This window comes from Pelodiscus sinensis, chromosome 1 (assembly GCF_049634645.1).
Source record: "Pelodiscus sinensis isolate JC-2024 chromosome 1, ASM4963464v1, whole genome shotgun sequence".
NCBI lineage: Eukaryota > Metazoa > Chordata > Testudines > Trionychidae > Pelodiscus > Pelodiscus sinensis.
The window spans coordinates 200252158-200278555 of NC_134711.1; the positions used below are offsets into that span (position 1 = coordinate 200252158).

Sequence of the window (26398 nt, forward strand, 5' to 3'; positions counted from 1 at the left end):
AGAGTGCAAGTGTAGATACGCCCATAGGTATCAACGAGTCTAATACCCACTTTCTGTACTCCCAGAAATCCCTGTAGCAGCAAATACTACATAATAAATGGCTTAGAAAATAAAGGGCCAACATAAGAATAGTAGTTGGAGTGCACAGGTAGAGATGAATCACCAGCACAAGCTCTGAGCTGCTAGTCTGTTTTGGCTACAGTCTTCCCTACAAATATTCATGAAGACTCTCAGCTGTGTGGGGGTAGAACCTTTAAGCACTTCATGTGCTTGACAATCAATTTACAGCTCACCATGATACTGAAACCAAATTAGGGGATGATGCAGAATGGAGGAAATATAATACACTTTTATTTTTTAGAGGGCATTTGTTACTGTTTCTGAAAGCAGTAAATGAAAAATAAATACATGTATAGTTGGAAAGAATATTATTAATGTTGCTAAAAAACTAGCAAAATAATAATGATAGGGAAATGACAGACAGAATGGTACCAATAGAGATTGGATTTGATCCAGTTTTAATTTCTTTCTTAACAAGATAGAAGAGGGACCACATGAATGAGATTTGCAGATTTTAAAGTGGGTAAATGTTTCAAATCCACATGCAATCAGTGAATACTAAAATGGACTTATGTACAGTAAAACTCCAATAGTCTGGCATCCAATTGTACGGCACTCCCAATAATCTGATATCAAAATGGCAAGAGCCTAATGAGTGAGCTGAAGCAAAAAATGAGTCACAAGGCAGCAGTAGCAGCAGCTGAACCGAGCAAAACCGGATGGGACCGAGTCAGTCTGCCACTGGAATTGTGTGATGCTGGACAGTGCTTGTGCTACAATAAAAAGGGTTAAAAACACTTTATATACAGTATATACTGGTGTGTGTGTGTGTGTGTGTGTGTATATATATATATATATATATATATATATATATATATATATATATATATATATATATATATATATAACCATCTTATAGTACCTCCTGATAGCCTGGCATATATGATAATCCAGCAACACCTCGGTCCCAAAAGTTCTGGATTATCGGATATGCTGGACTATCAGGAGGTATTTTAAAAATAGGAGGAGAAAGTAACAAAATGAAATTTAATTTGAACAATGCAAGGTAATGTAGCTGAGATTAAAACACAAACTGGTAAAGTTGTAGAACACTTATAGGTGACAGTTTCTGACAAGAAGCAAGGCTTTTTAATATTATATAGCTACAGAAAGGGTCAGTATAATTATGTACTACATCTACAATGTGGTCATTTTGCAATTACAGGGTAATACTCCCTTCATATTCATGTGTGGGATAAGCATTTATTTCTGGGCACTAGTTTAATGGGAACATATTGCCAAACTAAAGGAAGTTAAGAGAAGAATTATAAAAATGTTGAAGTCTCAAGAAATTTTATTTTATGAGGAAAAATTGAAAGTAAATTTTTAACCTTGGTTAAATTATCGTTTATAGCATATGGTATTTGGGAGGAAATGAGCTGAAGTGTACAAATGTAATGAAGCAGTAGTAAAACCAAGAAAGCAGTGAGATTTCCAGGCAAAATAGGGAAAAGTCAAAACAAATTTATGCTAAGTAACAGGGAAAATGTTCCTAACAGAAATGGAAGGAAGTTTCCCAGTGGAAATGGAGCTATAGGTTGAACCTTTCTAGTCTGGCACTCTCTGGTCTGACAACATCCATGATCTAAAATTATTTTAATTAGCTGGATGTTCACTTATCATGGGTGTAGCCAAGTCTCCCATGATCCCACTAAGTTGGTTTACTTAAAGCCCTTTAAAGATACTATAGGGACTAAGATGGTCTACAAGTGTATTATATTAATATGGAAATACATGCCTCTTGGGCCTGTCACGCTAAAAGTAATTACTATAATATAACCTGTTTTTAGTTTAGAATCACAAACATCCATAGAGTTATAACTTTCTGTATGAATTTCTGCGGTTTATTTTTAGTCATATCACTATTTGTATAGCACTGCCAACAATGTGCTAGTCACTTTACATAAAAGGATAAGACAGGCATAGAAACAAAACTATAAATATTGTAATGTAATGTTGAATACTGCTATTGGGAACCTGGAATCATGGGAATCTTTCTGTGGAAAAGATGTGTTCTTTGATGTACAGCAAAGCCCTGGCTATCTGACATCAAACTTTCAGATAACTGTGGGAGAAAAGGGAAAAAATTGGGGAAGATGGCTCAGACTGCTTTGAAAGTTGTACTAAATGGTCATAGATTATAGACAGCCAACTGCCTTCCATGTGCTAACTTTGTGTCCAATTCAGTCTTGTACAACCTCACACAGACTTTGCATTGAGCCCAGATTCACATGACTAAGAATTTTGATTAACTGAGTTTTGGATAATCACAACTTGGCTATAATTCTGAGACAGCATAATTTTGAAATCCTTTTTCATGCCTGATGCTACGTGTGGTTTTATAGGAGAAAAAAAATCTAGTGATCCTATATCACCTTAGAGACTGACTAAAAAAATTATAGATAATATCATGAAATTTCATGGACACAGCCCCCTTCTTCAGATGACAGAAGCTGATAGGCAATTTGCGTTTCTTATTTCAATCTTATTTCAAAATAGCTTATTTTGTAATTTGGCACTGTCTACACAGCATCAAATTTTGAAATAACCCGCTATTCTGAAACGTCCCTTACTCCACATGGAATGAGGTTTACAGGGACATCAGAATAGCAAGCCCATTATATTTAGAAATAACAGGCTTGCTGCGAAGACTTGGGATAGATATTTTGGGATACTCTGGTATCCTGAAATAGTGTTGCAGTGTAGACATAGAATCATAGAGCTGGAAGAGACCTCAGGAGGTCATCAAGGCTAGCCCCTGCCCAAAGCAGGACCAATCCCAACTAAATCAACCCAGGTAGGGCTTTGGCAAACCAAGACTTAAAACCCTGTTGGCATGGAGATTCCATCACTTCTCTAGGTAACCCGTTCCAGTACCTCACCACCCTCCCAGTGAAATAGTTTTTCCTAATATCTAACCTAGACCTCCTCTACTGTAAGTTCAGACCATTGCTCCTTGTTCTGCCATCCATCACTACTGAAAACAGCCTCTCTCCATCCTCTTTGGAATGTAGCCTAAGTTATTTTTTATCCTTTTTGTTTAATATATTTGAGAGTTAGGTGGCTATTCAAGTTAAGACATTTCCAATTCCCATATCAAGAAACAATCCTCACTGGTTCCAATATAGCAAAACTAATGGTTAAGAGAGTGGCAACATTTGGAAGACCAGGGCTGTGGCAGGTCAGTATTGAATTGCACTGAAAGATCTTTGTAAGGGATAGAAAACATGTAAAAGAACCCACAGAGTCTATGGTTCTTGTCAGAAATACCAATTCTTTTGCTAGTGTTATTTCATTCGAACTTCAAGTTTACTTGCTGTTTATTGCTCCAAGGTTCAATTTTGGCCTCAGGAATCACAAAATTCCAGTTGTTTGTGACATATTTCTGTCCCTAAAATATGTGTCACTGACTCTCATTGAATTTTTTTTAAAAAATGAAAAACAAAGGATGTTTCTGTGTATTTTTTTCTTTTTGTAGAGTCCAGAAGTAAAAATAGTGAAGCAAGGTTAGAAGTTACAACAGTCTCATTATGAGTGCTTAGAATTTACTTTCTGTAAACAGCAATAGAATCTTTGTTTCACTGCAGTCTCATAAAACACTGCACTGTAAAACACAATAGTAAATGTTTTAGCTTCAAGGCAAAGCGTAATGCGAAAAGTTACTAATTGAGAATTTTTTTCATTATGAAGTATATTTTGGTTCTCGATTGCCGTGATAATTTCACCTGTTTCCTTACAAATGTTTTTTCTCTAATCAGCAATAATAGCAATTGGCAATCATGACACAAAACTACCATAGGAAGGAAAGTTATGCATTTTATGTTTGCTGTATTCTTCACTAGAGACACATGCCAATGTTGCTCACCAGAGGGCATTTGATACATAATAATGTACCAGAATAAAGGCCATGCTGAGGTCAATATACATCTGATCCAAGAACAATGGAGTCACTAGAAATCCTTCTGCTGACTTCAGTGAGTTTGAGAATAGGATCAGAATCACTCAGGGTATATGTCTACACTACCACCCTAGTTCGAACTAGGGTGGTAATGTAGGCATACCGCACTTGCAAATGAAGCCCGGGATTTGAATTTCCCAGGCTTCATTTGCATAAGCCGGCCGGCGCCATTTTTAAATGCCGGCTTGTTCGAACCCCGTGCCGCGCGGCTACACGCGGCACAGGCTAGATAGTTCGAACTAGCAAGCCATTCCGAACTATCTGTACGCCTCGTGGAACGGGGTTCGAACAAGCCGGCATTTAAAATCAAATCCCGGCCTTCATTTGCAAGTGCGGTATGCCTACATTACCCCGCTAGTTCGAACTAGCGGGGTAGTGTAGACATACCCACAGTGAGCCAAAATAAGGCTTAATTCTGACAAATTTGTATTTTCAACTTGTAGCAATGGTAATGAGCATTGTATGTTTGTATCTGATTTCAGAATTGACCCTTTACAATTTAGTGTGAGTGGATACTATGAAAAACTCTTTCTAATCAGTTTACAAAGAGGTAGAGCAGGGGTGGGAAACCTTTTTTGGGCCAGGGGCTGCTGAACCACAGAAAAATCAGTTGGAGGCCACACACAACTGAGAAGTAACTGAGGAGACACTCCTCACATTTCCTTTACCCTCCAGAGTCTGGGGGAGGGGGATTCGGAGAACAGGCTAGTAGATTTTGTGTGCTCCAGCCCTGTGGTGTGGCAACAGGGGGGGCTGGAGCTCCAGCGCAGGCTCCCCAATGCTGTGGGGGCTCTGAGCCTCAGGGGCCAGATCCAGGCATGCTGGGGTCTGCATCTGGCCCCTGGGCTTGAGGTTTCCCACCACTGATGTAAAACACTGTTTTCTATATTGGGCAAAATTATGCCTCCATCTGAAATGGAGGAATGCTAGAAGGCCAAAAGGGTGTGAGGAACCCTATCTTTCTCATACATGACTGTTTGAAGGAGGCATAATTGCACACCCAAAGCAGTTGAGGACTGCTGCTGCTGGGATCAGTGCTAATAGTTTAATGATGAGGTGACTGGATGTCTTACATCTAGAGATCTTTTATTCTGAGATACAATGTAATAGTGTTTAATAGCAACAATGCTTAAACTCTGTTGGCAAAGTTAATTTATTCTTTTGTTTCCTTCCTCACGTTCGGCCCCCATCCAAAGTCTCACAACTCTGGCTCATAACTGAAAATATTAATTGGTGTACATTTTGGTAATAATTATTTTCAGGGATTTTATTTTTACTGGGCTTTTCAGGTGAGCCAGCTTTACTCTGTGTCAGCCAGGAAACCTAGTTCAAAACCTCCATTCACACCACCTTCTGCACTAGGAAAAGTGTAGCTAGCTTCAACAATACATCTCAAAATATGATCTCAAAATAAAAAAGGAGTCATATAAAAAAATGGAAAGTAGGACAAATAACAAAGGATGAATATAGGCAAGCAACACGGGAATGCAGGGGCAAGATTAGAAGGGCAAAGGCACAAAATGAGATCAAACTAGCTACAGGCATAAAGGGAAACAAGAAGACCTTTTATAAATACATTAAAAGCAAGAGGAAGACCAAGGACAGGGTAGGCCCACTGCTTAGTGAGGAGGGAGAAGCAGTAACAGGGAACGTGGAAATGGCGGAGATGTTCAATGACTTCTTTGCTTCGGTCTTCACTGAGAAGTCTGGAGGTGTGCCTAACGTAGTGAATACAAGCAGAGAGAGGGTAAGTTTAGATGACAGGATACACAAAGAACAAGTTAAAAATCACTTAGGAAAGTTAGATGTCAGCAAGTCACCAGGTCCTGATGAAATGCATCCCAGGATACTCAAGGAGCTGATAGAGGAGGTATCTGAGCCTTTAGCTATGATCTTTGAAAAATCATGGCAGACGGGAGATTCCAGAAGACTGGAAAAGGGCAAATATTTTGCCCATCTATAAAAAGGGGAATAAGAACAACCCAGCAAACTACAGACCGGTCAGTTTAACTTCTGTCCCAGGGAAGATAATGGAGCAGGTAATTAAGGAAATCATATGCAAACACTTGGAAGGTAATAAAGTGATAGGGAATAGCCAGCATGGGTTTGTGAAGAACAAGTCATGCCAAACTAATCTGATAGCTTTCTTTGATAAGATAACAAGCCTTGTGGATAAGGGAGAAGCGGTGGATGTCATATACCTAGACTTTAGTAAGGCATTTGATACGGTCTCGCATGATATTCTTATTGATAAACTAGGCAAATATAACTTAGATAGGGCCACAATAAGGTGGGTGCATTATTGGCTGGATAACCGTAGTCAGAGAGTTGTTGTTAATGGTGCTAAATCCGTGGAGTTCCGCAAGGGTCTGTTTTGGGACCCGTACTGTTCAATATCTTCATCAATGATGTAGATATTGGGATAGAGAGTACGCTTATTAAGTTTGCAGATGATACCAAACTGGGTGGGGTTGCAACTTCTTTGGAGGATAAGGACATAATTCAAAATGACCTTAGCAAGTTAGAGAAATGGTCAGAGGTAAACAGGATGAGGTTTAATAAAGAGAAATGCAAAGTGCTCCACTTAGGAAGGAACAATTAGTTCCATACATACAAGATGGGAAGCGACTGTCTAGGAAGGAGCATGGCGGAAAGGGATCTAGGGGTCATAGTGGACCACAAGTTGAATATGAGTCAACAGTGTGATGCTGTTGCAAAAAAAGCAAATATGATTCTAGGTTGTATCAACAGGTGTGTTGTAAGCAAAACTCGTGAAGTCATTCTGCCGCTCTACTCTGCACTAGTTAGGCCTCAGCTGGAGTACTGTGTCCAGTTCTGGGCACCACATTTCAAGAAAGATATGGAGAAATTGGAAAGGGTACAGAGAAGAGCGATGAGAATGATTAAAGGTTTAGAGAACATGACCTATGAAGCCAGGCCTCATGAACTGGGCTTGTTTAGTTTGGAAAAGAGAAGATTAAGGGGGGACATGATAGCGGTTTTCAAATATCTAAAAGGGTGTCACAAGGAGGAAGGAGAAAACTTGTTCCTCTTGGTTTCTGAGGACAGGACAAGGAGTAACGGGCTTAAAGTGCAGCAGGGGAGGTTTAGATTGGACATTAGGAAAAAATTCCTAACTGTCAGGGTGGTCAAATATTGGAATAAATTGCCAAGGGAGATGATGGAATCTCCCTCTCTGGAGATATTTAAGAACAGGTTAGATAGACATCTGTCAGGGATGGTGTAGACGGAGCTTGGTCCTGCCTTGAGGGCAGGGGGCTGGACTCGATGACCTCTCGAGGTCCCTTCCAGTCCTATTATTCTATGATTCTGTGATTCTATCTCCCTGGCTCCACAGGTCATTTGTGCTTCTCTGTTCTTTAGGAACCACAGTTCATTAGCTGAGACCTGGCTGCAAATTAGACTGCAGCTCAGAGCCCCCAGAATCCTGCTACCTGTTGCCATAGAACAGTGCAAAGAGCATTTACCATAGTCCAGTGTTTCTCAAAGTGGGCTGGAGGTCCACCCACGTAAACTGCAGGCAGGCCTGCACCGCTTCATTTATCTAAAGAAAGGGTGGGAAACCTCAGGCCCAGGGACTGGATGCGGTCCCCAGCTTGCCTGGATCTGGCCCCCACGTCTCAACATCAGGGAGCCCGTGTTCCAGCCACTCACCCGCAGGGTAGGAGCACACAAAATCTACTCGTCTGGGCCTTCCAGGCTCTGGTGTGTGAGTGGAATGTGGGAAGTGTCTTTCTCCTTCTCAGTCAGGGGCTTCTTGCTTTGCTTCTCACTTGTGTGGGCCCCTGACTGATTTTTCTGTGATTCTTCCAGCAATCCCTGGACCAAAATAGGTTCCCTACCCCGATCTAAAGTGTCCATAACCACAGAGCCTCACAGCTCCCATTGGCTGTGGTTCACCATTTCCAGCCAAAGGGAGCTGTGGGTAGTGATGTAGCCCAGGCCATCTACCACTTCTCCCTTATTCATAGAGCTTGGTATTTCACGGCAAAAATTCTGAATTCCATGGCGTTTTGGAAAACATCAGATTCCATGGCCCTGGACAGAGGCAGGTTAAAGTTTCCTGGGGCCTTGGGCAAAAGCAATAGGGGAGACCCCTGCATACTCCTTCTACATTTCATTCTGCCCCCTCCACTTGTGACGCCACTCACGGCCCCACTTTTCTCTTCTCCTTCCCAGTTCCCCCCCCCCCGCCATTCCACCCAAGATCCTGAGTTGCAGTGATGCCTTGCTCACCCTGCCTTGCTATCTGAAACCATGGTCTGGGTATTGTCTGGGACAGGTGGGGCTTTCCCTTCCATCCCAGGGCTCCAGAGTTGCCAGTTGGCCAGGACACCTTGGCCGAGGCCCCATAGGCTCAGTGGCTAATTTAGTCACAGTTCACACTTTAGGATTATCTTTGCAACCATAAAGACCATCAGTAAAATATTAAAAAGTGCCCAAGTCCCATTGCCAAAAATGACATATGCATTTAAGAAGAAAAACCTAAATTTTGAAAACGTTACCCCATTTTTTTTAACAGAAGGTCAGATTGTAGTGTACATTCCTTGGCTGCAGAATTGCAAAATACACAGGTCCCTACCTCTGCCTCAGGAAAGCATGATTCCTGAATCATGAGAAGCACCTTTTCATTATACGAATGTATGAAAGGTGTAGCCACTGATACTCTCAAGACAGGCACTTGCAGGCCTCCTGAGAAGCCAGTTAGCCATTCAAGATTCAAACTTGATTAAAGGATGTTGGGAAAAGGAGGATAAGGAGGAAAAAGAGTTTTCTCCAGAATTCAAAGCAGAGAGTCCACTCCTTTTCTTTGCTTGGTAGAAAAGCACTTTTCCATACCTTCCCTTCTTATCTGGTTGGTGCAGCAAGAGCCTTTCCTCCTGTTTCAAAGTATTTTAACTCACTTCATCCAACTATATGTATGCTATGGGTTGATGCATCTTTTGCAGCTTGCTTTACAAAAGGTGTAATTCCATATTCATACTGCTGTATATTTACAACACACTGCTCTTAGGATACTAAGCAGAGTTGACAAACTAATAAAGTCTTCCATGTGGCGGCTGGAGTTTGATTCCTTACACGTTATAGTTGCTGAAACTCAGTATAGCGCACAATTCTTGAGGTGTAGAGAGATAGCAGTTTTACCAGGTGAGCCAAAAGAGTGCGTGCGAATCTTATCTTAGATGGAAATTGCATATTTTACATAACTTAAGAATGTGTATTAAATAAATGATTGAAAGTACAATTTAATATTTGACTATCTAGAGCTTAGTAATGTATTTTGATGTTCCTCTTTTCATTATATGTATTTTTACAACCAAAATCACTGCTTTCCACTTCCTGAAAATGCATTAAGAATATTTATAATGCAAACTGTTAACCATTGAATAATTCAAATAGAAAAAAATAATTCAAATAGAAAAAGCCACAGCTTTTTGTTATGTAAATGCATTGAGATGATTCTAGAAATAATATCTAACACTTAATTGCAGATGCAGAGTTTTAAATACCCCATTTATTATTATTACTGCCACTTCCTTGCATAAAATTCTTCCAAAACATTAAACTTGTAGGTAAGCCAGGAAATAACACTTCAGAATACAAATGTCAGTCTAAAGCACTTTTAACTATGCTGTCAGGAGGCAATGAAACTGCATGCTGGTAATTCATAATTATTAGGAAATATCAGTACATAACACTGCCTTCGTGCTAAGATGTTTCCTACCCAAGATGTGAACTCTGTTTATTTTAGAGAAAGAGTGGCTTGGTAGTTAGTACTTTTTCAATTACTTTGCCCAGGAATTGGACATTGGAAATTGAACAGTAACTGGAGAAAGTGTCAGGGGGGAATCAAGTGTTGTGTTTCTTGCCGATTGAGTGGATGGCAATTCTTAAGTCTGACAAGCGTGTTTCTCTGAAAGAGGCATTGATAATTTACATTAGTAGGGAATGCAGCTGTTCATCTCTGACTTTAACCATGCAGGAGACACATGGATCTGTTTTATAGATAAGGATTATAATATTTTTTAGAGCTGCTTGATATTTTTCAGAGAGTGTGATGGAGCCAAAATCTGGGACATGGCAAGCTGGATAATACAGGCTGGTCAAGACTGAGGTTTTTTAATCTATTAGGGTATGTCTACACTTGCCCCCTAGTTCGAACTTTAAATATCCCGCACTTCATTAGCATGTTCCCAGGCGGTTGCCATTTTGGAAATTGACTAGCCCAGAAGAAATGCCCGCGTCTACACGCGGCAGTGAAACAGGAGTTCGAAGTAAAGCTCTTAATTTGAATTAGCTGTTAAACCTCATTCCAGGAAGAATAACAGCTAATTCGAGTTAGGGCTTTACTTTGAACTCCCGTTTCACTGCTGCGTGTAGATGCGGGCAGTTATTCCGGGCTAGTCAATTTCCAAAATTACAACCGCCCAGGAACATGCTAATGAATCACGGGATATTTAAATCCCGTGCTTCATTTGCAATTTCGGGCACCCTCATTAGCCTCCCTAGTTCAAACTAGGGGGCTAGTGTAGACATGTCCTTAGTTCCTTTTACATCTTGGTGAGGTTTGTTCACCCCTTTTCCCTCTCAGAATGTTTCATAGACAGAGATTCTAGGGTTCAGAATACGGACCATGAAGTATAAGCTGCACTATGTGCACTAGCTCTGCTGGCTGTAATTCTGCTGCATTCATGTTAGAGAAGTGAAGAGATTGGATGGAGTTGGATTTGGATTTTGTGTGTGTGTGCCTATTCCCTCTTCCCCCCACCATCCACTTGCTGCATCTAACCAGATTCCTCAAAGAATCACAGCAGTCTTCTCAATAAGTGGTGGAGAGAGCAGTTGGCTTGTGGCCAAAACATTGGTGTAGGGGTATCATGTGGTTGTACCAACCTGTCAGCAACTTGGCTTTGTAGCTGGATGTGTTGTACTGCTGGAATAATACTAATGTTTATTTTAAAGCATTTTTCTGATGTTTAGTGATTTACAATTTCATAGCTGTGAAAAATTATGAGTTGTAAGCACAATTTTCACAGTTGAGGGAAATTATTGGAAGGGTCAGACAATAATTGTTTAATGACAGCAGATGTTGACATTCATAAAGTTAGACCTCTATAACCAGTAAAACACAAACTGGCAACATCACATATCAAAATGTATAAAATAAATGTTCTTATTTCTCTTTCAAAGTACTCAAGTGGCATTTTTCTTATTTTACCTAGCTATACATTTTGATAATTCTTTATGAAATATTTTTGTCAGTTTGTATGTGTACAGTGAAATAGACATTTACTGCTAATAAAAATCAAATTCTTTTAACCCCTATATATGTAAGGTGATGAACTTCTTAACCTAAATTCCTGGAAAAGAAACAAATTTAGTCTACCAAATTCATCATAAGTATTATCTATTGTATAGGATCATAGCAAAACTGGATGTGCATTGTTACATGATGGAAGGAAGGTACATTTCAATAATGTTGCTAGCTTGGTTGGAAAGCAGAATAATTTTAAATTGCTGAATTTTGCTCATCTCTGTGACAGGACACTATCAATACCCTGATCACTAACAGGGGTAGCTGGAAGCAGTTAACTATGTTAAAATCATAGAATCACAGGGTTCAAAGAGATCTCAGGAGGTCATCTAGTCCAATGTCCAGCCCAAAGCATGACCAACCCCATCTAAATCATCCCAGACAGGGCTTTGTCAAACTAGGATTATAAAACTCTAGGAATGCAGATTCTACCACCTCCCTAAGTAACCCATTCAAGTGCTTTACCACCCTCCTAGTGAAATAGTTTTTCCTAATATCCAACCTAGACCTCCCCTACTGCGACTTGAGACCATTGTCCTCATTCTATCATCTGTTACCCCTGAGAACAGCTTCTCTTCATCCTCTTTGGAGCCCCCCTTCAGGTAGTTGAAGGCTGCTATCAAATACCCCCTCACTCTTCTCTTCTGTAGACTGAATAAGCCCACATCCCTCAGTCTCTCCTCTTAAGTCAAGTGATCCAGCCCCCTAATCATTTTGGTTGCCCTCCACTGGACTTTCTCCAATGCATCCACATCCTTTCTGTAATGGGGGACCCAGAATTGGACACTATTCCAGATGTTGCCTCACCAGTGCCAAATAGAGGGGAATAATCACTTATCTAGATCTGCTAGCAATGCTCCTCCTAATGCAACCTAATATGTTGTTAGCTGTCTTGGCTACAAGGGAACACTGTGATCTCATATCCAGCTTCTCATCCACTGTAATCCCCAGGTCCTTTTCTACTGAACTGCTGCTTAGCCAGTCAGTTCCCAGCCTGTAGCAATGCTTGAGATTCTTCCATCTGAAGTGCAGGACTCTGCACTTGCCCTTGTTGAACCTCATTAAATTTCTTTTAGCCGAATCCTCCAATTAGTCTAGGTCACTCTGGACCCTGTCCTTACCCTCCAACATAACTACTTCTCCCCTTATCTTAGTGTCATCTGTGAATTTGCTGAGGGTGCAATCCATCCCCTCATCCAGGTCATTAATAAAGATGTTGAACAAAACTGGCCCTGGAACTGACCCGCTTGGGGCACTCTGCTTGAAGTCGACTGCTAACCAGACATTGAGCTTTGACTACTACTCATTGAGCCTGATGATCTAGCCAACTTTCTATCTACCTTACAGTCCATTTATTCAATTCATACTTCTTTAACTTGGAAAGAATACTGTGGGAGACTGTGTCAAAAGGTTTGCTAAAGACAAGATATATCATGTCCTCCTCCTTCCCCATATCTGCAGAGCCAGTTACCTTGTAATAGAAGGCAGTCAGGTTGGTCAGGTATGACTTGCCATTCGTGAATCCATGTTGACTGTTCCTGATCACTTTCCTCTTTTCCAAGTGCTTTTTCTGGGGACTGAGGTGAGACTGACCGATCTATAGTTCCCCAGATTCTCCTTCTCTTTTTCAAATGGGCACTACATTTGTTGTTTTCCAATCATCCTGGGCCTCCCCAATTATCACAAGTTTTCAAAAATAACGGCCAGTGGCTCCAAAATCATATCAGCCACCTCTCAGCATCCTCAGATGCATTAGATGTTGGGGGATTATGAACCTCTGTGTGGTAGTCACTAAGTTGATGAGGTAATTGGGAAGATATAAGCAATGGGTAGCTCAGAAGAGAAGCTCATCAGGCCAGGTGTAGCCTACTAAGAACTTTGGCCTAAGATATACAACTCCAACTACAAGAATATCATAGCTGGAGTTGCCATACATTATTGAATTTCATGAGGTGACTAACTCAAATTGCATTGTGAAGCAGTCCACCTTCCTGTGTCATAAGTTTTAGTCTTTCTTCTCCTCACATACTGGGAACACTTCATTTACTGTAAATGAATACAATGTTGACCTATAAAAACTTCATGACTATACTGTATAATTTTATGATTCTCTGTCTCTTGCTGTACTAAGAATGTCAATTCAATTCTGAAACCCAGTTCCCCTGTTGATACCTTTTCACTGCTGACTGATCTCTGTTTCTCCTATTGCTGATACAAATGAATGATTTAGGTGGACATTAGAAGTTTTCTTTCTACCAGTTTTCAGACAAAGTGTCTTCCTTCTCTCCAATGGTAAAACAATGATGAAGCTGTTAAGAAAAACTCCACATTAAGAGCTTGAAATTAGTTGAATACATTTTTTCTGTTTTGCTGTAAATTAAAGAGAGAAGAAATTACATTATCATGTAACTTAAGAGTAGAAAATAAGAGACTCTTTATCAGAATAATTTGGAGATTTCCCTATATATTCTAGATATTAGTTCAAGCTTTCAAGAGTGTGAAATTCTGCTGGAATTTCTGTATTCTTACTTTGCTTGATAAAAACTCATAACTGTGTCAAGTTCTAAATTATTTGTCTCATAAGATATATATTTTTAAAGTAGCAATTAAGTTGAGGGATTTGTGTTAAATGGTATTTATTCACAAGCCTCCTGCAAAGGTTAATGGCATTTATTCATCCATAATGCTATTTGCTTATCTATCAGGAAGCATATCTGCTTAAAAAGTCCTTTTTGCCATAAAGAAAGTGTATGTGTGTGTGTGTGTGTGTGTGTGTGTGTGTGTGTGTGTGTGTGTGTATATGTAAGCTATCTAGCTTTTCTGAACTCCTTGCAGTATGGGAAACCAGAAACCAATTTCTGTCTGTTTTAATAATAATTTTTAAAATTGGAAAGAATGTATTATTAATGATGGTTGCAAATCCACAGTTAAGGCAAAGTTGTGTTTTGCACTTAAAGCAACCACTTCATTTCCAAATGTCGTACACCTTCCCCAAAATTACTTTGAATTGCAAATGGGTCCTTTAAGAAATTTGGTACCAGATTTTAAACTTGTTTTTAGTTCCACATGAAATTAGTAACAACAAAAGTAAACTCTGCAAACTTTCTATGTAGGTAAGATTTAAATAAATTTGTTGGAGGAGATTATGGGTCACTTTTGGCTAATTTTTCTTCTTAATTAAAAGTTTCTATTTAGCAGAGACTAATTAATAATCTTTTCCTTGAGAGTCTCTGGGTTAGGCTAAAAGGGGTAAAAAACAAAGGTGATGTCATGCTAGGGGTCTACTTCAGGCCACCTACCCAGGTGGAAGAGGTGGATGAGGCTTTTTTTAAACAACTAACAAAATCATCCGAAGCACAGGATTTGGTGGTGATGGGGATCTTCAACTATCCAGATATATGCTGGGAAACTAACACAGTGGGGCACAGACTATCCAATAAGTTCTTGGACTGCATTGAAGACAACTTTTTATTTAGGAAGCTTGTTAAAGCTAGTGGGGGGAAGCTGTTCTAGATTTGATTTTAACAACTAGGGAGGAACTGATTGAGAATTTGAAAGTGAAAGGCAGCTTGGGTGAAAGTGATCATGAAATCATAGAGTTCGTGATTCTAAGGTATGATAGACGGGAGAATGGCAAATTAGAGAAAATGGATTTCAGGAAGGCAGATTATGGTAAGATCAGACAGCTTGTAGGTAAAGTCCCATGGGAAGCAAGACTAAGGGGAAAAACAGCTGAAGAGAGTTGGCAGTTTTTCAAAGGGACATTATTAAGAGTCCAAAAGCAAGCTATTCCACTGCCTATGAAAAATAGAAAATGTGGCAAAAGACTGCCTTGGATCGACCAGGAGATCTTGCATGGTCTAAAAATAAAAAAGGAGTCATATAAAAAATGGAAACTAGGACAAATTACAAAGGATGAATACAGGCAAATGATACAGGAATGCAGGGGCAAGGTTAGAAAGTCAAAGGCACAAAATGAGCTCAAACTAGCTACAGGCATAAAGGGAAAAAAGAAGACATTCTATAATATATTAGAAGCAAGAGGAAGACCAAGGACAGGGTAGGCCCACTGCTCAGTGAGGAGGGAGAAACAGTAACAGGAAACTTGGAAATGGAAGATACGCTTAATGACTTTTTTGTTTTGGTCTTACCAAGAAGTCTGATGAAGGAATGCCCAACATAGTGAATGTTAGTGGGAAGAGGGTAGGTTTAGAAGATAAAATTAAAAAAAGAACAAGTTAAAAATCACTTAGAAAAGTTAGATGTCTGCAAGTCACCAGGGGCTGATGAAATGTGTCCTAGAATACTGAAAGAGCTGATAGAGGAGGTATCTGAGCCTTTAGCTAGCATCTTTGGAAAATCATGGAAGACAGGAGAGATTCCAGAAGATTGGAAAAGGTCAAATATAGTGCCCATCTATAAAAAGGGAAATAATAGCAACCCAGGAAACTACAGACCAGTCAGTTTAACTTCTGTGCCAGGAAAGATAATAGAGCAAGTAATTAAGGAAATCATCTGCAAACATTTGGAAGATAATAAGGTGATAGGGAACAGCCAGCATGGATTTGTAAAGAGCAAATCATGTCAAACCAATCTGATAGTTTTCTTTGATAGGTTAACAAGTCTTGTGGATAAGGGGGAAGTGGTGGACGTGGTATACCTAGACTTTAGTAAGGCATTTGATACGATCTTGCATGATATTCTTATCAATAAACTAGGGAAATACAACTTAGATGGGGCTAATATAAGGTGGGTGCATAACTGGCTGGATAACCATTCCCAGAGAGTAGTTATCAATGGTTCACGATCCTGCTGGAAAGATATAACAAGTGAAGTTCCACAGGGATCTGTTTTGGGACCGGTTCTGTTCAATATCTTCATCAACTCTTTAGATATCGGCATAGAGAGTACGTTTATTAAGTTTGCTGATAATACCAAGCTGGGAGGAGTTGTAACTGCTTTGGAAGATAGGGTCATAATTCAAAATGATCTGGACAAATTGGAGAAATGGTCTGAGGTAAACATGATGAAGTTTAATAAGGACAAATGCAAAGTGTTACAGTTAGGAAGGAACAATCAGTTTCACATGTACAGAATGGGAAGCAACTGTCTAGGAAGGAGTACGGCAGAAAAGAATCTAGAGGTTATAGTGGACCACAAGCTAAATATGAGTCAACAGTGTAACGCTGTTGCAAAAAAAGCAAACATGATTCTGGGATGCATTAACAGGTGTGTTGAGAGCAAGACACGAGAAGTCATTCTTCCACTCTATTCTGCACTGGTTAGGCCTCAGTTGGAGTATTGTGTCCAGTTCTGGGCACCACATTTCAAGAAAGATGTGGAGAAATTGGAGAGGGTCCAGAGAAGAGCAAAAAGAATGATTAAAGGTCTAGAGAACATCACCTATGAAGGAAGACTGAAAGAATTAGGTTTGTTTAGTTTGGAAAAGAGAAGATTGAGGGGGGACACGATAGCAGTTCTCAGGTATCTAAAAGGGTGTCACAAGGAGGTGGGAGAAAATATGTTCTTCCTGGCCTCTGAGGACAGAACAAGAAGCAGTGGGCTTAAACTGCAGCAAGGGAGGTTTAGGTTGGACATTAGGAAAAAGTTCCTACCTGTCAGGGTGGTTAAACACTGGAACAAATTACCTAGGGAGGTTGTGGAATCTCCATCTGTGGAGATATTTAAGAGTAGGGTAAATAAATGTCTATCAGGGATGGTCTAGACAAGGGGTTCCCAACCTTTTTCGGTCCCTGTTCTCCCTTGGCTTTTAGTAAACCTTCCCGTACCCCCTATTCAATATGAAGGGAAATAAATTCTAGAATCTAGAATCCACAACTTTTTTCACTTACACTACTACTTTTGGAATATTTCAATTAGGATAATCTAGTTATTTACCAAATATTCTCCATACCCCCTTAACAAGCTTCTCGTACTCCATGGGGGTATGCGTATCCCAGGTTGAGAACCCCTGGTCTAGACAGTACTTCGTTCTGCCATGAGGGCAGGGGAGTGGACTCAATGACCTTTTGAGGTCCCTTCCAGCCTTAGTAGTCTATGATTCTATGAAAGTTACAAAAACTTGCCCTCCTCAAAAATGATTGCATTCTGCCATTGCTCCCAGTGGGACTGAGGTTGCCCTTAGCAAAGATGACTAATATCATAGGCACTGACTCCGTGGTTGCTCCAGAGCTGGAGTATTCAGGGAGGGAATATAGCGGGTGCGTAGCACCCACTTACAGCCGAGTTCTCTTCCTTCACAGTGCCTCCCGCCCACCATGAAACTGTGGTTCTGTGGCTTGTAGGAGGCACTAGGAGGAGCGGTGATGCGGTATGCTTGAGGGAGGAAAGAAGAAGGGTAGAGATGAGGCACTGGGACCACTTAGAGTCTCTCTCCTGATTGTTGCTGTGTTGGGGATCAGCGGACACTTCTTCCTCACAGCACATGTGGTCATAGCACACACTTCTTGTATTTTAACCTGAGCTGCCTGTTTGTCATGTGTCTGAGTGTATGGGGCGGAGTCAGCTCAGAGAGAGCAACAAACTCTGAAGACAACCCAGAAATAGATACTAGCTGGGAGATTTAGTCCCTATTATATGGATGGGATCATTGTGTAGGCAGATCCCTCTAGGCTTCTATACCTCTAGGCAATGGAATTTCTGAATACTTATCAAACTAATCAAAAATGGAACTTTTGAAGTTTTCCCCTCACTAATGCTTTTTGGTGGGTGGGGCTAATTATTGTTTTTCATACATTAGTATGTATTGCAGTTGGTGAGGATGCTTTTTAGCCATGTCCTGAAAACACTTGAATACACGAGTACGGTAACTTTATTCATATGAGCAATGCATTAGCTTCATTTTTTTGTGTGCAGCATTTGGGTCTTGGTGTGAATTTAGGATATCTTTGCATTACTGTGACAAAAATCAGTTCATAATGATGCAATATCACACTAGCAATACATATTTCCTTGTGCCTTCTGATTGGGAACATGTAAAATTGATTAATAGAATACTTGGACCTGTGAAATTCCCTTCATAACCATACACATCTTCCAAACTGCCATGGAAATCTGAATCTCTGTTAATACTGTATTACTCTGTGAAATACCTATACGCTCGAGTATTATTTGGGTTACTCAGGTGGACAATCCTCTAGAGAATCAGAGCTAAAGCACGGGTAGGCAAATACTTGCCCACGAGCTGGAACCAGTCTGCCATGGTTAGCTCCTGGTGGGCCCCCAACTGCTATATTTACCAGTATGGCTGCAGGTACCAGTGATTGCAGCCTTCATTGGCTGCAGGTCACTTTTCCCAGCTAATGGGAGCTGTAGGAAGCAGTGTCCTGGGTCTCACGGCTTCCTGCGGCTCCCATTGGCCAGGAACAGTGATTTGCGGCCAATAGGAGCTATGATCGCCGGTACCAGCAGTCATGCAGGTAAATAGAGAAATGATGATGGCCTGCCAAAGGCTAACTCCGGTGAACCAGAGATGTGTTATTGTGCACCCCTGAGCTACAGCCTTAAGGCCTAGCTGTTGGTACCCAAAGAATGCTTTAGGACAAAGGTTCTTAACCTAGTTTGTTCTAGATTCCAATTGCAGCAGATGTACATGATTTTAAACCAGTGTGCATGCGTGTGTGTGTTTGCATATATATTTGTATTGCAGTTATTACAGCTAGAGCATTAAACCATGACTAGGACTCCATTGTGCTAGGTACTGTGAAGGCACATAGTCCAAGACAGTCTCTGCCCTGAAAACCTTACTGTCTAATTACATATAGCAAACAAACACTGAAAGACAGGAAACATCATTGTCCTCATTTTCCAGAGGAGGCAGTGGACAGATAGTGACTTGTCCAAAGTTCATAGGAAATCTGTGACACAGGTGGTAATTGAACCTAGATTTCCTGACTCACAAATCTAGTTCCTTAAATCACAAAAATATACTTTCTCCTAAAATAGCTCAATCTCTGGATTTAAGGGCTTAATTTTAGGAGATTCAATTTAGTAAACATTGGCTTTAGATTTCATACAGTCTCTGAAATTGGTCACATTTATCATTTGTGACAAAGGGCCTGATCCTGCAGAGCAATGGACAGGTTCAACTTCTCTTTACTTCTCGACACCGTGCAGGACTGGGTTCAAAATCATATTTCTTTGAGAGGAAAGGTAGTTTTTAACTGCAAATAACTCCAAACTTTTTCAAAAACACTGAATTCTATTTATCATGAATGGTGTTACTTTTCTGATTAATTTTGAAGAAATATGTAAAGCTTTTCCTTTTAAAGAATTACTGCTAATGTTAATCTCGATGTTTTCCCTCAGTTTAGTTATATATTATATCTGTTAAGAAGTGATGATCTTTTATTTTTATGATAGCGCAGACTGCATTTGAAATTTAATTACCTATGACACAGAGTTCCCCTATTAAAACCCGTGTGTTTTTTATCTTACTGTAGGCTGGAGGAAGAAAAGAATATCTTGTCAGAATTGCAAGAAGATTTAAATGAGTTCATTTTATGGTTAGAGGAAGCAGACAGCATTGTTGATATTCCTCTTGAGCCAGGAAATGAACAACAGTTAAAAGACTCTTTTGAAAAAGTGAAGGTAATGTAAGTTCTTATATTTTAAAGTCACCTTAGTTTGTCAGTTCTGAATAAACAAATTGAATTGTTGTTCTTAATCCACATTGATTTTTGTCAAATGCTTACTTTCTACTGTTCCACAATTTAATAGATAATCCACATTATCTGAAGTTTTGAGTTTTAAAAATCCAGGTACCAGAATATATTGCCTGTATTAAAAATAGGCTAGAAAACATTGTTGAAAAATGTAGTGTTAAGGAACAATCTTGCACTTATAGTGCAGTGGATTAAATATCTTAGGGTATGTCTACACTACCACCCTAGTTCGAACGAGGGTGGCTAATGTAGGCATTTGAAGTTGCAAATGAAGCCCGGGATTTAAATATCCTGGGCTTCATTTGCATCTTGCCGGGCACCGCCATTTTTAAATCCCCGTTAGTGCGGACTCCGTGCCCGCGGCTACACGCGGCACGGAGTAGGTAGTTCGAATTAGGCTCTCTAATTCGAACTATCGTTACTCCTCATGGAACGAGGTGTACCTGTAGTTCGAATTAAAGAGCCTAATTCGAACTACCTATTCCGTGCCGCGTGTAGCCGCGGGCATGGAGTCTGCACGAACAGGGATTTAAAAATGGCGGCGCCCAGCAAGATGCAAATGAAGCCCGGGATATTTAAATCCCGGGCTTCATTTGCAACTTCGAATGCCTACATTAGCCACCCTCATTCGAACTAGGGTGGTAGTGTAGACATACCCTAATAGCTTTTTTATTTCAAAATAATATGTAAGTTCAAACTTTTCTTTCTGAGTGTGCGTTCCTTATGCCTTCTAATTTCCCTAATGATTTTCAGTATTTCTTGGACTATTTAGAGTTTTTATATTAATAAAACTATGAACTGGTTAAAAATGTCACTTTGCCAGCCTCTTTAATTCTGTCTAGAGTAGAAAATTTTTATTGTATGGCTTGTCAAATACCTTTTTCTGTGTTTAATTCCCCCCTCCCCTCCCCCCCATTACCAGAATGATATGCATTTAAGTGTGTTTTAAACTCTACTAACTGTAATTGTCTGCAAACTATAGTGATATTCATAAATTCTGTACAGTATGAGTTGGTATTTTTGTGACCTGGCTTTTGTTAATAAGTTAGCCCTCAAAATTTGAAATAATGAAACTTTATAGCATACATGATTATTGATGAATACAGCAACTGATGTCTATTTTCTCTTTATAAGTACATGGCTCCTTTTAAAACCACTCAGTTAAAATCATCAAGTGGAGAATGGAACACTAAAGAATCTGAAAAAAAATTTTTACAATTGCTAGGATCATACTGATTTGTGGTAGGCATGTCCTTGGTCTGATGTATTTAATTGTATGGTTTAAGTCCCTGGAAATATACTCTTTAAATCTCAGAGATTTTAAAGCTATTTAATATACCTTTGTTTAATGAACTTTGACACCTAATAATTACAGTGGAAAAAAAAAATGGTGAGAAGTTCCCCTACTTGATAGACTGTAAACTAAAGTGGTGCCAAAGACTTTCAACAAAACTAAAAAAAACTATGTAAATTCACTTGGTTTCAGGCACCACCAAGTTGAAATCTAAATGAAATGCTAACTATATTAGAAAGGATTGTTTTTGGTTGGTTGGTTGGTTGGTTGGTTGGGCTTATTTTGGTTTGCTTTTCTTTTGTAGCTCTTCTGAGCTTTCATACGTATCTGTAGAGCTTTGGAGGTCTCAGACCCAAATGTACTAATGTCAGTGGCAGGTAGCTGCATTCTGGATAGCAAATGGGGGAGAAAAAAGAGAAGTGTCTATGGATAAAGACTCTTCTCAATTTGTATTAATGTAGTTGGAGAACATATGTTAATGTGGGATGGAGCCCCTCCTTCCAAAAGGAGAGGTAATACAAAGACAATACTGTCGGTTAAGATATTCTGTCCTAAATAGCTCTGGATTTTCAGCTCTGAAATGAGCCATCTCTTTCCTTTCCAATTCTTCTAAGGAAAGTTACCTCAAACTCAGTGATATAGTAATTACTACAGACTCTCATGGCCCATCTTAGACTATGATAGTAATTTCTTTAAATGGTGACTGCAAAAGCTTTCACTTTATATAATATAATCCTTTCTTTACTTAATACGTAAAACTGCATTGATGATTGTCATGGGGGAACCAACCCCCGCCTATCGGGGGGGGGGGGGTAGGGAGGCGCTGTCCGGGTCCACTGCTCACCCGCTGCCTCCACAGTCCGTCGGCCTCTCCCTGTGGCCACCGCCCCTCCTTGGCGTCCGCCGCCGCCGTTTCCCGCTTGCGGATGCGTTCCTCCCCCCCGGTGTGCCAGGGCCACATTTAAAAGCGGTTCCCAGCTTGCCGCGCATGTGCGGCAATTCAGCTGGCGCTTCTCCGGCTCTTCGCTTGCCGCGCGAGCTGCCTGCCCGCCTGGACGCGGCGAGAGTGACGGGGCCGGCCCATCACAATGCTATAAATTAGCATTAATTGCATTCAGGAAGGGGAATGGATGAACATAGTCTATGGGGACACAAACATGATAGGCAGGACAATCATTAACATACCAGTATCCTTCTGCTTGTGGTGTTTATGAATATATGATGAACATTATTGCTTGGGGGATTGGACTAGAGTGCTTAGTGTTGCTTAGAACATGGTCAGACATGGGACTTGCTCAGATACAATTAGTTAAGCAACCTATAACCAGAAGGAAAGATTAATCATAGGATCATAGGTTTGGAAGATACCCCAGGAGGTCATCCAGTCCAATTCCTTGCCCAAAGCAGGATCAACCCCATCTAAATCATCCCAGCCAGCACTTTGTCAAGCTGGAATTTAAAAACCTCTAGGAATGGAGATACCATCACCTCTCTAGGTAACCCATTCCAGTACTTCACCATCCTCTTAGTAAAATAGTTTTTCCTGATACCCAATGTAGATCTCCACCACTGCAACTTGAGACCATTGCTCCTCATTCTTTCATCACTGATAACAGCCTCTCTCCATCCTCTTTGGAACCCCCCTTCAGGTAGTTGAAGGCTGCTATCAAATCCCTCCTCGTTCTTTTCTTGTGTAGACTAAATAAGCCCAAATTCCTCAGCCTCACCTCGTAAGTCAAGTGTTCCAGCCATTTAATCATTTTGGTTGCTCTCAGCTGGACTTTCGCCAATGTGTCCACATCCTTTGTTTAATGGGGGGGGGGGGGGGGAAGGAGGCAGATTTGGATGCAATATTCCAGATGAGGTCTCACCAATGCCGAACAAATGTGAATAATCACTTCTCTAGATCTGCTGGCAATGCTTCTCCTAATGCACCCTAATATGCTATTAGCTTTCTTGGCTACAAGGGCACACTGTTGACTCATATTCAGTTTCTCATCCCTTGTAATCTTTTTTCTGCTGAACTCCTGCTTAGCCAGTAGGTCCCCAGCCTCTAACAGTGATTGATATTCTTCTGCCCCATGTGCAGGACTCTGTACTTGTCCTTGTTGAACCTCATCAGATTTCTTTTGGCCCAAACCTCCAACTTATCTAGGTCACTCTGGACCTTATCCCTCTCCTCCAATGTATCTACCTCTCCCCCTTGCTTAGTGTCATCTGTGAACTTGCTGAGGGTGCAATCCATCCCCTTATCCAAGTTATTAATAAAGATGTTGAACAAAACCAGCCCCAGTATGGACCCTTGGGGCAGTACATTTGATACTCACTGCCAGCCAGACATTGAGCCACTGATCACTACCTGTTGAGCCCAACAATCTAACCAGCTTTCTATCCATCTTACAGTCCATTTATCGAATCCAAATTTCCTTAACTTGCTGGCAAGAATACTGTGGGAGACTGTATCAATAGCCTTGCTAAAATTGAGGTATATCATGCCCATCACCTTCTCATATTCACAGAGACAATTATCTTGTCATAGAAGGCAATCAGGTTAGTCAGGCATGATTTTCCCTGAGTTTAATCCCTCTTGACTATTCCTGATCACTTTCCCCTCTCCCAAGTGCTTCCCAATGGATTCCTTGAGGATCCCCTACATGATTTTTCTGGGGACTGAAGTGAGGCTGACCAGTCTGTAGTTCTCCTGTACTGTCCTCTTTCCCTTTTTTAAAGATTGGTACTACTTTTGCCTTTTTCCAATCATCCGGGACCTTCTCTGATTGCCACATGTTTTCAAAGATAATAGCCAATGGCTCTGCAATTATATCAGTCAGCTCCCTCAAGGCCCTCGGATGCATTAGATCTGGCCCCATGGATTTGTGTATGTCCAACTTTTCTAAATCATTCTTAACCTGTTCTTTCTCCACTGAGGGCTGCCCACCTCCTTCCCATATTGTGTTGCCTAGTGCAGTAGTTTGGCAGTTGACCTTGTCTGTGAAGACAGAGACAAAAAAGAGCATTGAGTACTTAAGCTTTTCACATTATCTGTCACTAGGTTATCTCCCTCAGGCGAGTGAGCAGGAGAATGTGCAGGAGAATGAACCATCACTGGCTGACCAGTCTGTAGTTCTCCTGTATTGTCCTCTTTCCCTTTTTCCGTCACTGGTTCATTCTCCTGCACATCTACTTACGTAATATATGCCATCATGTGCCAACAATGCCCCTCTGCTATATACATTGGCCAAACTGGACAGTCCCTATGTAAAAGAATAAATGGACACAAATCAGATATTAGGAATGGCAACATACAAAAACCTGTAGGGGAACACTTCAATCTCCCTGGACACACAATTGCAGATCGAAAAGTAGCCATCCTGCGGCAAAAAAACTTCAGGACCAGACTTCAAAGAGAAACTGCAGAGCTATGGTTCATCTTCAAGTTTGACACAATCAACTCTGGATTAAACAAAGACTGTGAATGGCTAGCTAACTACAAAAGCAGCTTCTCCTCTCTTGGAATTCACACCTCCAGATCAGCTACTGGAAGTGGGCCTCATTCTCCCTGACTGGATCCACCTCGTCATCTCTAGCCTGTTTCTGGCCTGCATATTTATACCTGCCTCTAGAAATTTCCACTACATGCATCTGACGAAGTGGGTCTTTGCCCACGAAAGCTTATGCTCCAATATTTTGGTTAGTCTATAAGGTGCCACAGGACTCCTCACCGCTTTTGCAGATTCAGACTAACACGGCTACCCCTCTGATACTTAAGTACAGTCTAGATCATCCCTGATAGATGTTTATCCAACCTGCTCTTAAATATCTCCAGTGATAGAGATTCCACAACCTCCCTAGGCAATTTATTCCAGTGTTTAACCACCTTTACATTTTTCTTCATGTCCAGTCTAAACCTCTCATGCTACAATTTAAGTTTAAGTTTGCCAAAAATTTCAGTTAAGTCAATCACATAGCAAAGAAGACTTTTTTTTTTAATTTCCTTCTTGAAAAACTTCTCTCTCCATTTTTGGTCTCCTCAGAGTACTACTCTTTCCCCCGCTATAAATCTGCCTAATACAATCAGCATTTGCTGTTTTTCTGGAACTTTTTAACTCAGAAAGCTGTGGCTATTTTGTGCTGAATTGAGCCCTGAGCTTGGTCTCGGCAGTTGATAGACTAATCAATAGCAGCAAAGAGAAGGGAGTTGAAAATTCTACCACAGTTCATTTTAAATGTTGTATTTGTCTGTTACAGTTACGAGTAGAAGAGCTGCCTCCACACAAGGGAATACTGAAACGATTAAATGAAATTGGAGGAATAGCACTTGGAAGTACATCACTGAACCCAGAAGAAAAACATAAGCTTGAAAATAGACTCAAGGAGGCTAACCATCGCTGGATAAAGGTTAGACACATTAGCCATGATACTATGGCATATAACGCACATCTGTTAGAAGTACTTATGAATTCTGTGATGTGTGTGCTTTTTCTGTGAATGAACTTGAGGGGTAATTTGTATCTCTTATGGAATAAGGAGAAAAAGCCACATGTAAAATTGTAATTCTGATCTTGGGTGACTTAATAACAGTGGTAAGGTCAAAATTCTTTTTTTTTAATCGGTGGCTAACATTATTTTTTTGCAGCTGTGTTTAGGGACTTAAATAAGTATTCTATTCAAAATGCTGAGCAGTATGTAAGGATTTGTTCTCCAATCCTGGTTGTTTTGTGGCTGCTATTGCTGCTCTGATGCCACAGTAGCGTCTGTAGCATTTATGTCACCGCTCCACTGGTGGCAATATCCAATGGATGTATATACTTGTGGAACCACTGTCCACGCACCAGCAAATTCTCTCTCTAGATCCTTAACAATATATTGACAGTCTCTGTGGCATTGGACCCTGCATCATGCAGAAGCTGCATGTTTCCTCAAATCATGTCTCCTGTCCAGTGGCATGTACTTAAACTGCTATCTTAGACTTCTGTGCCAGTGGAGAGGGGAAAATTTTTTGCTGT

General features: G+C 40.5%; 1 protein-coding gene across 11 annotated transcripts in view; it reads left to right on the forward strand.

Annotated features, from left to right (window-relative positions):
* Nucleotides 1–26398, forward strand: part of DMD (dystrophin) — a 2108520-nt gene that overhangs the window by 1343889 nt on the left and 738233 nt on the right. For all 11 annotated transcript variants that reach the window (XM_075916549.1, XM_075916586.1, XM_075916651.1 and 8 more), the window contains 2 exons: nt 19877–20024; nt 25641–25790. In XM_075916549.1, the coding sequence (XP_075772664.1) occupies nt 19877–20024; nt 25641–25790 (298 nt within the window). The remainder of the gene's footprint in view (nt 1–19876; nt 20025–25640; nt 25791–26398) is intronic.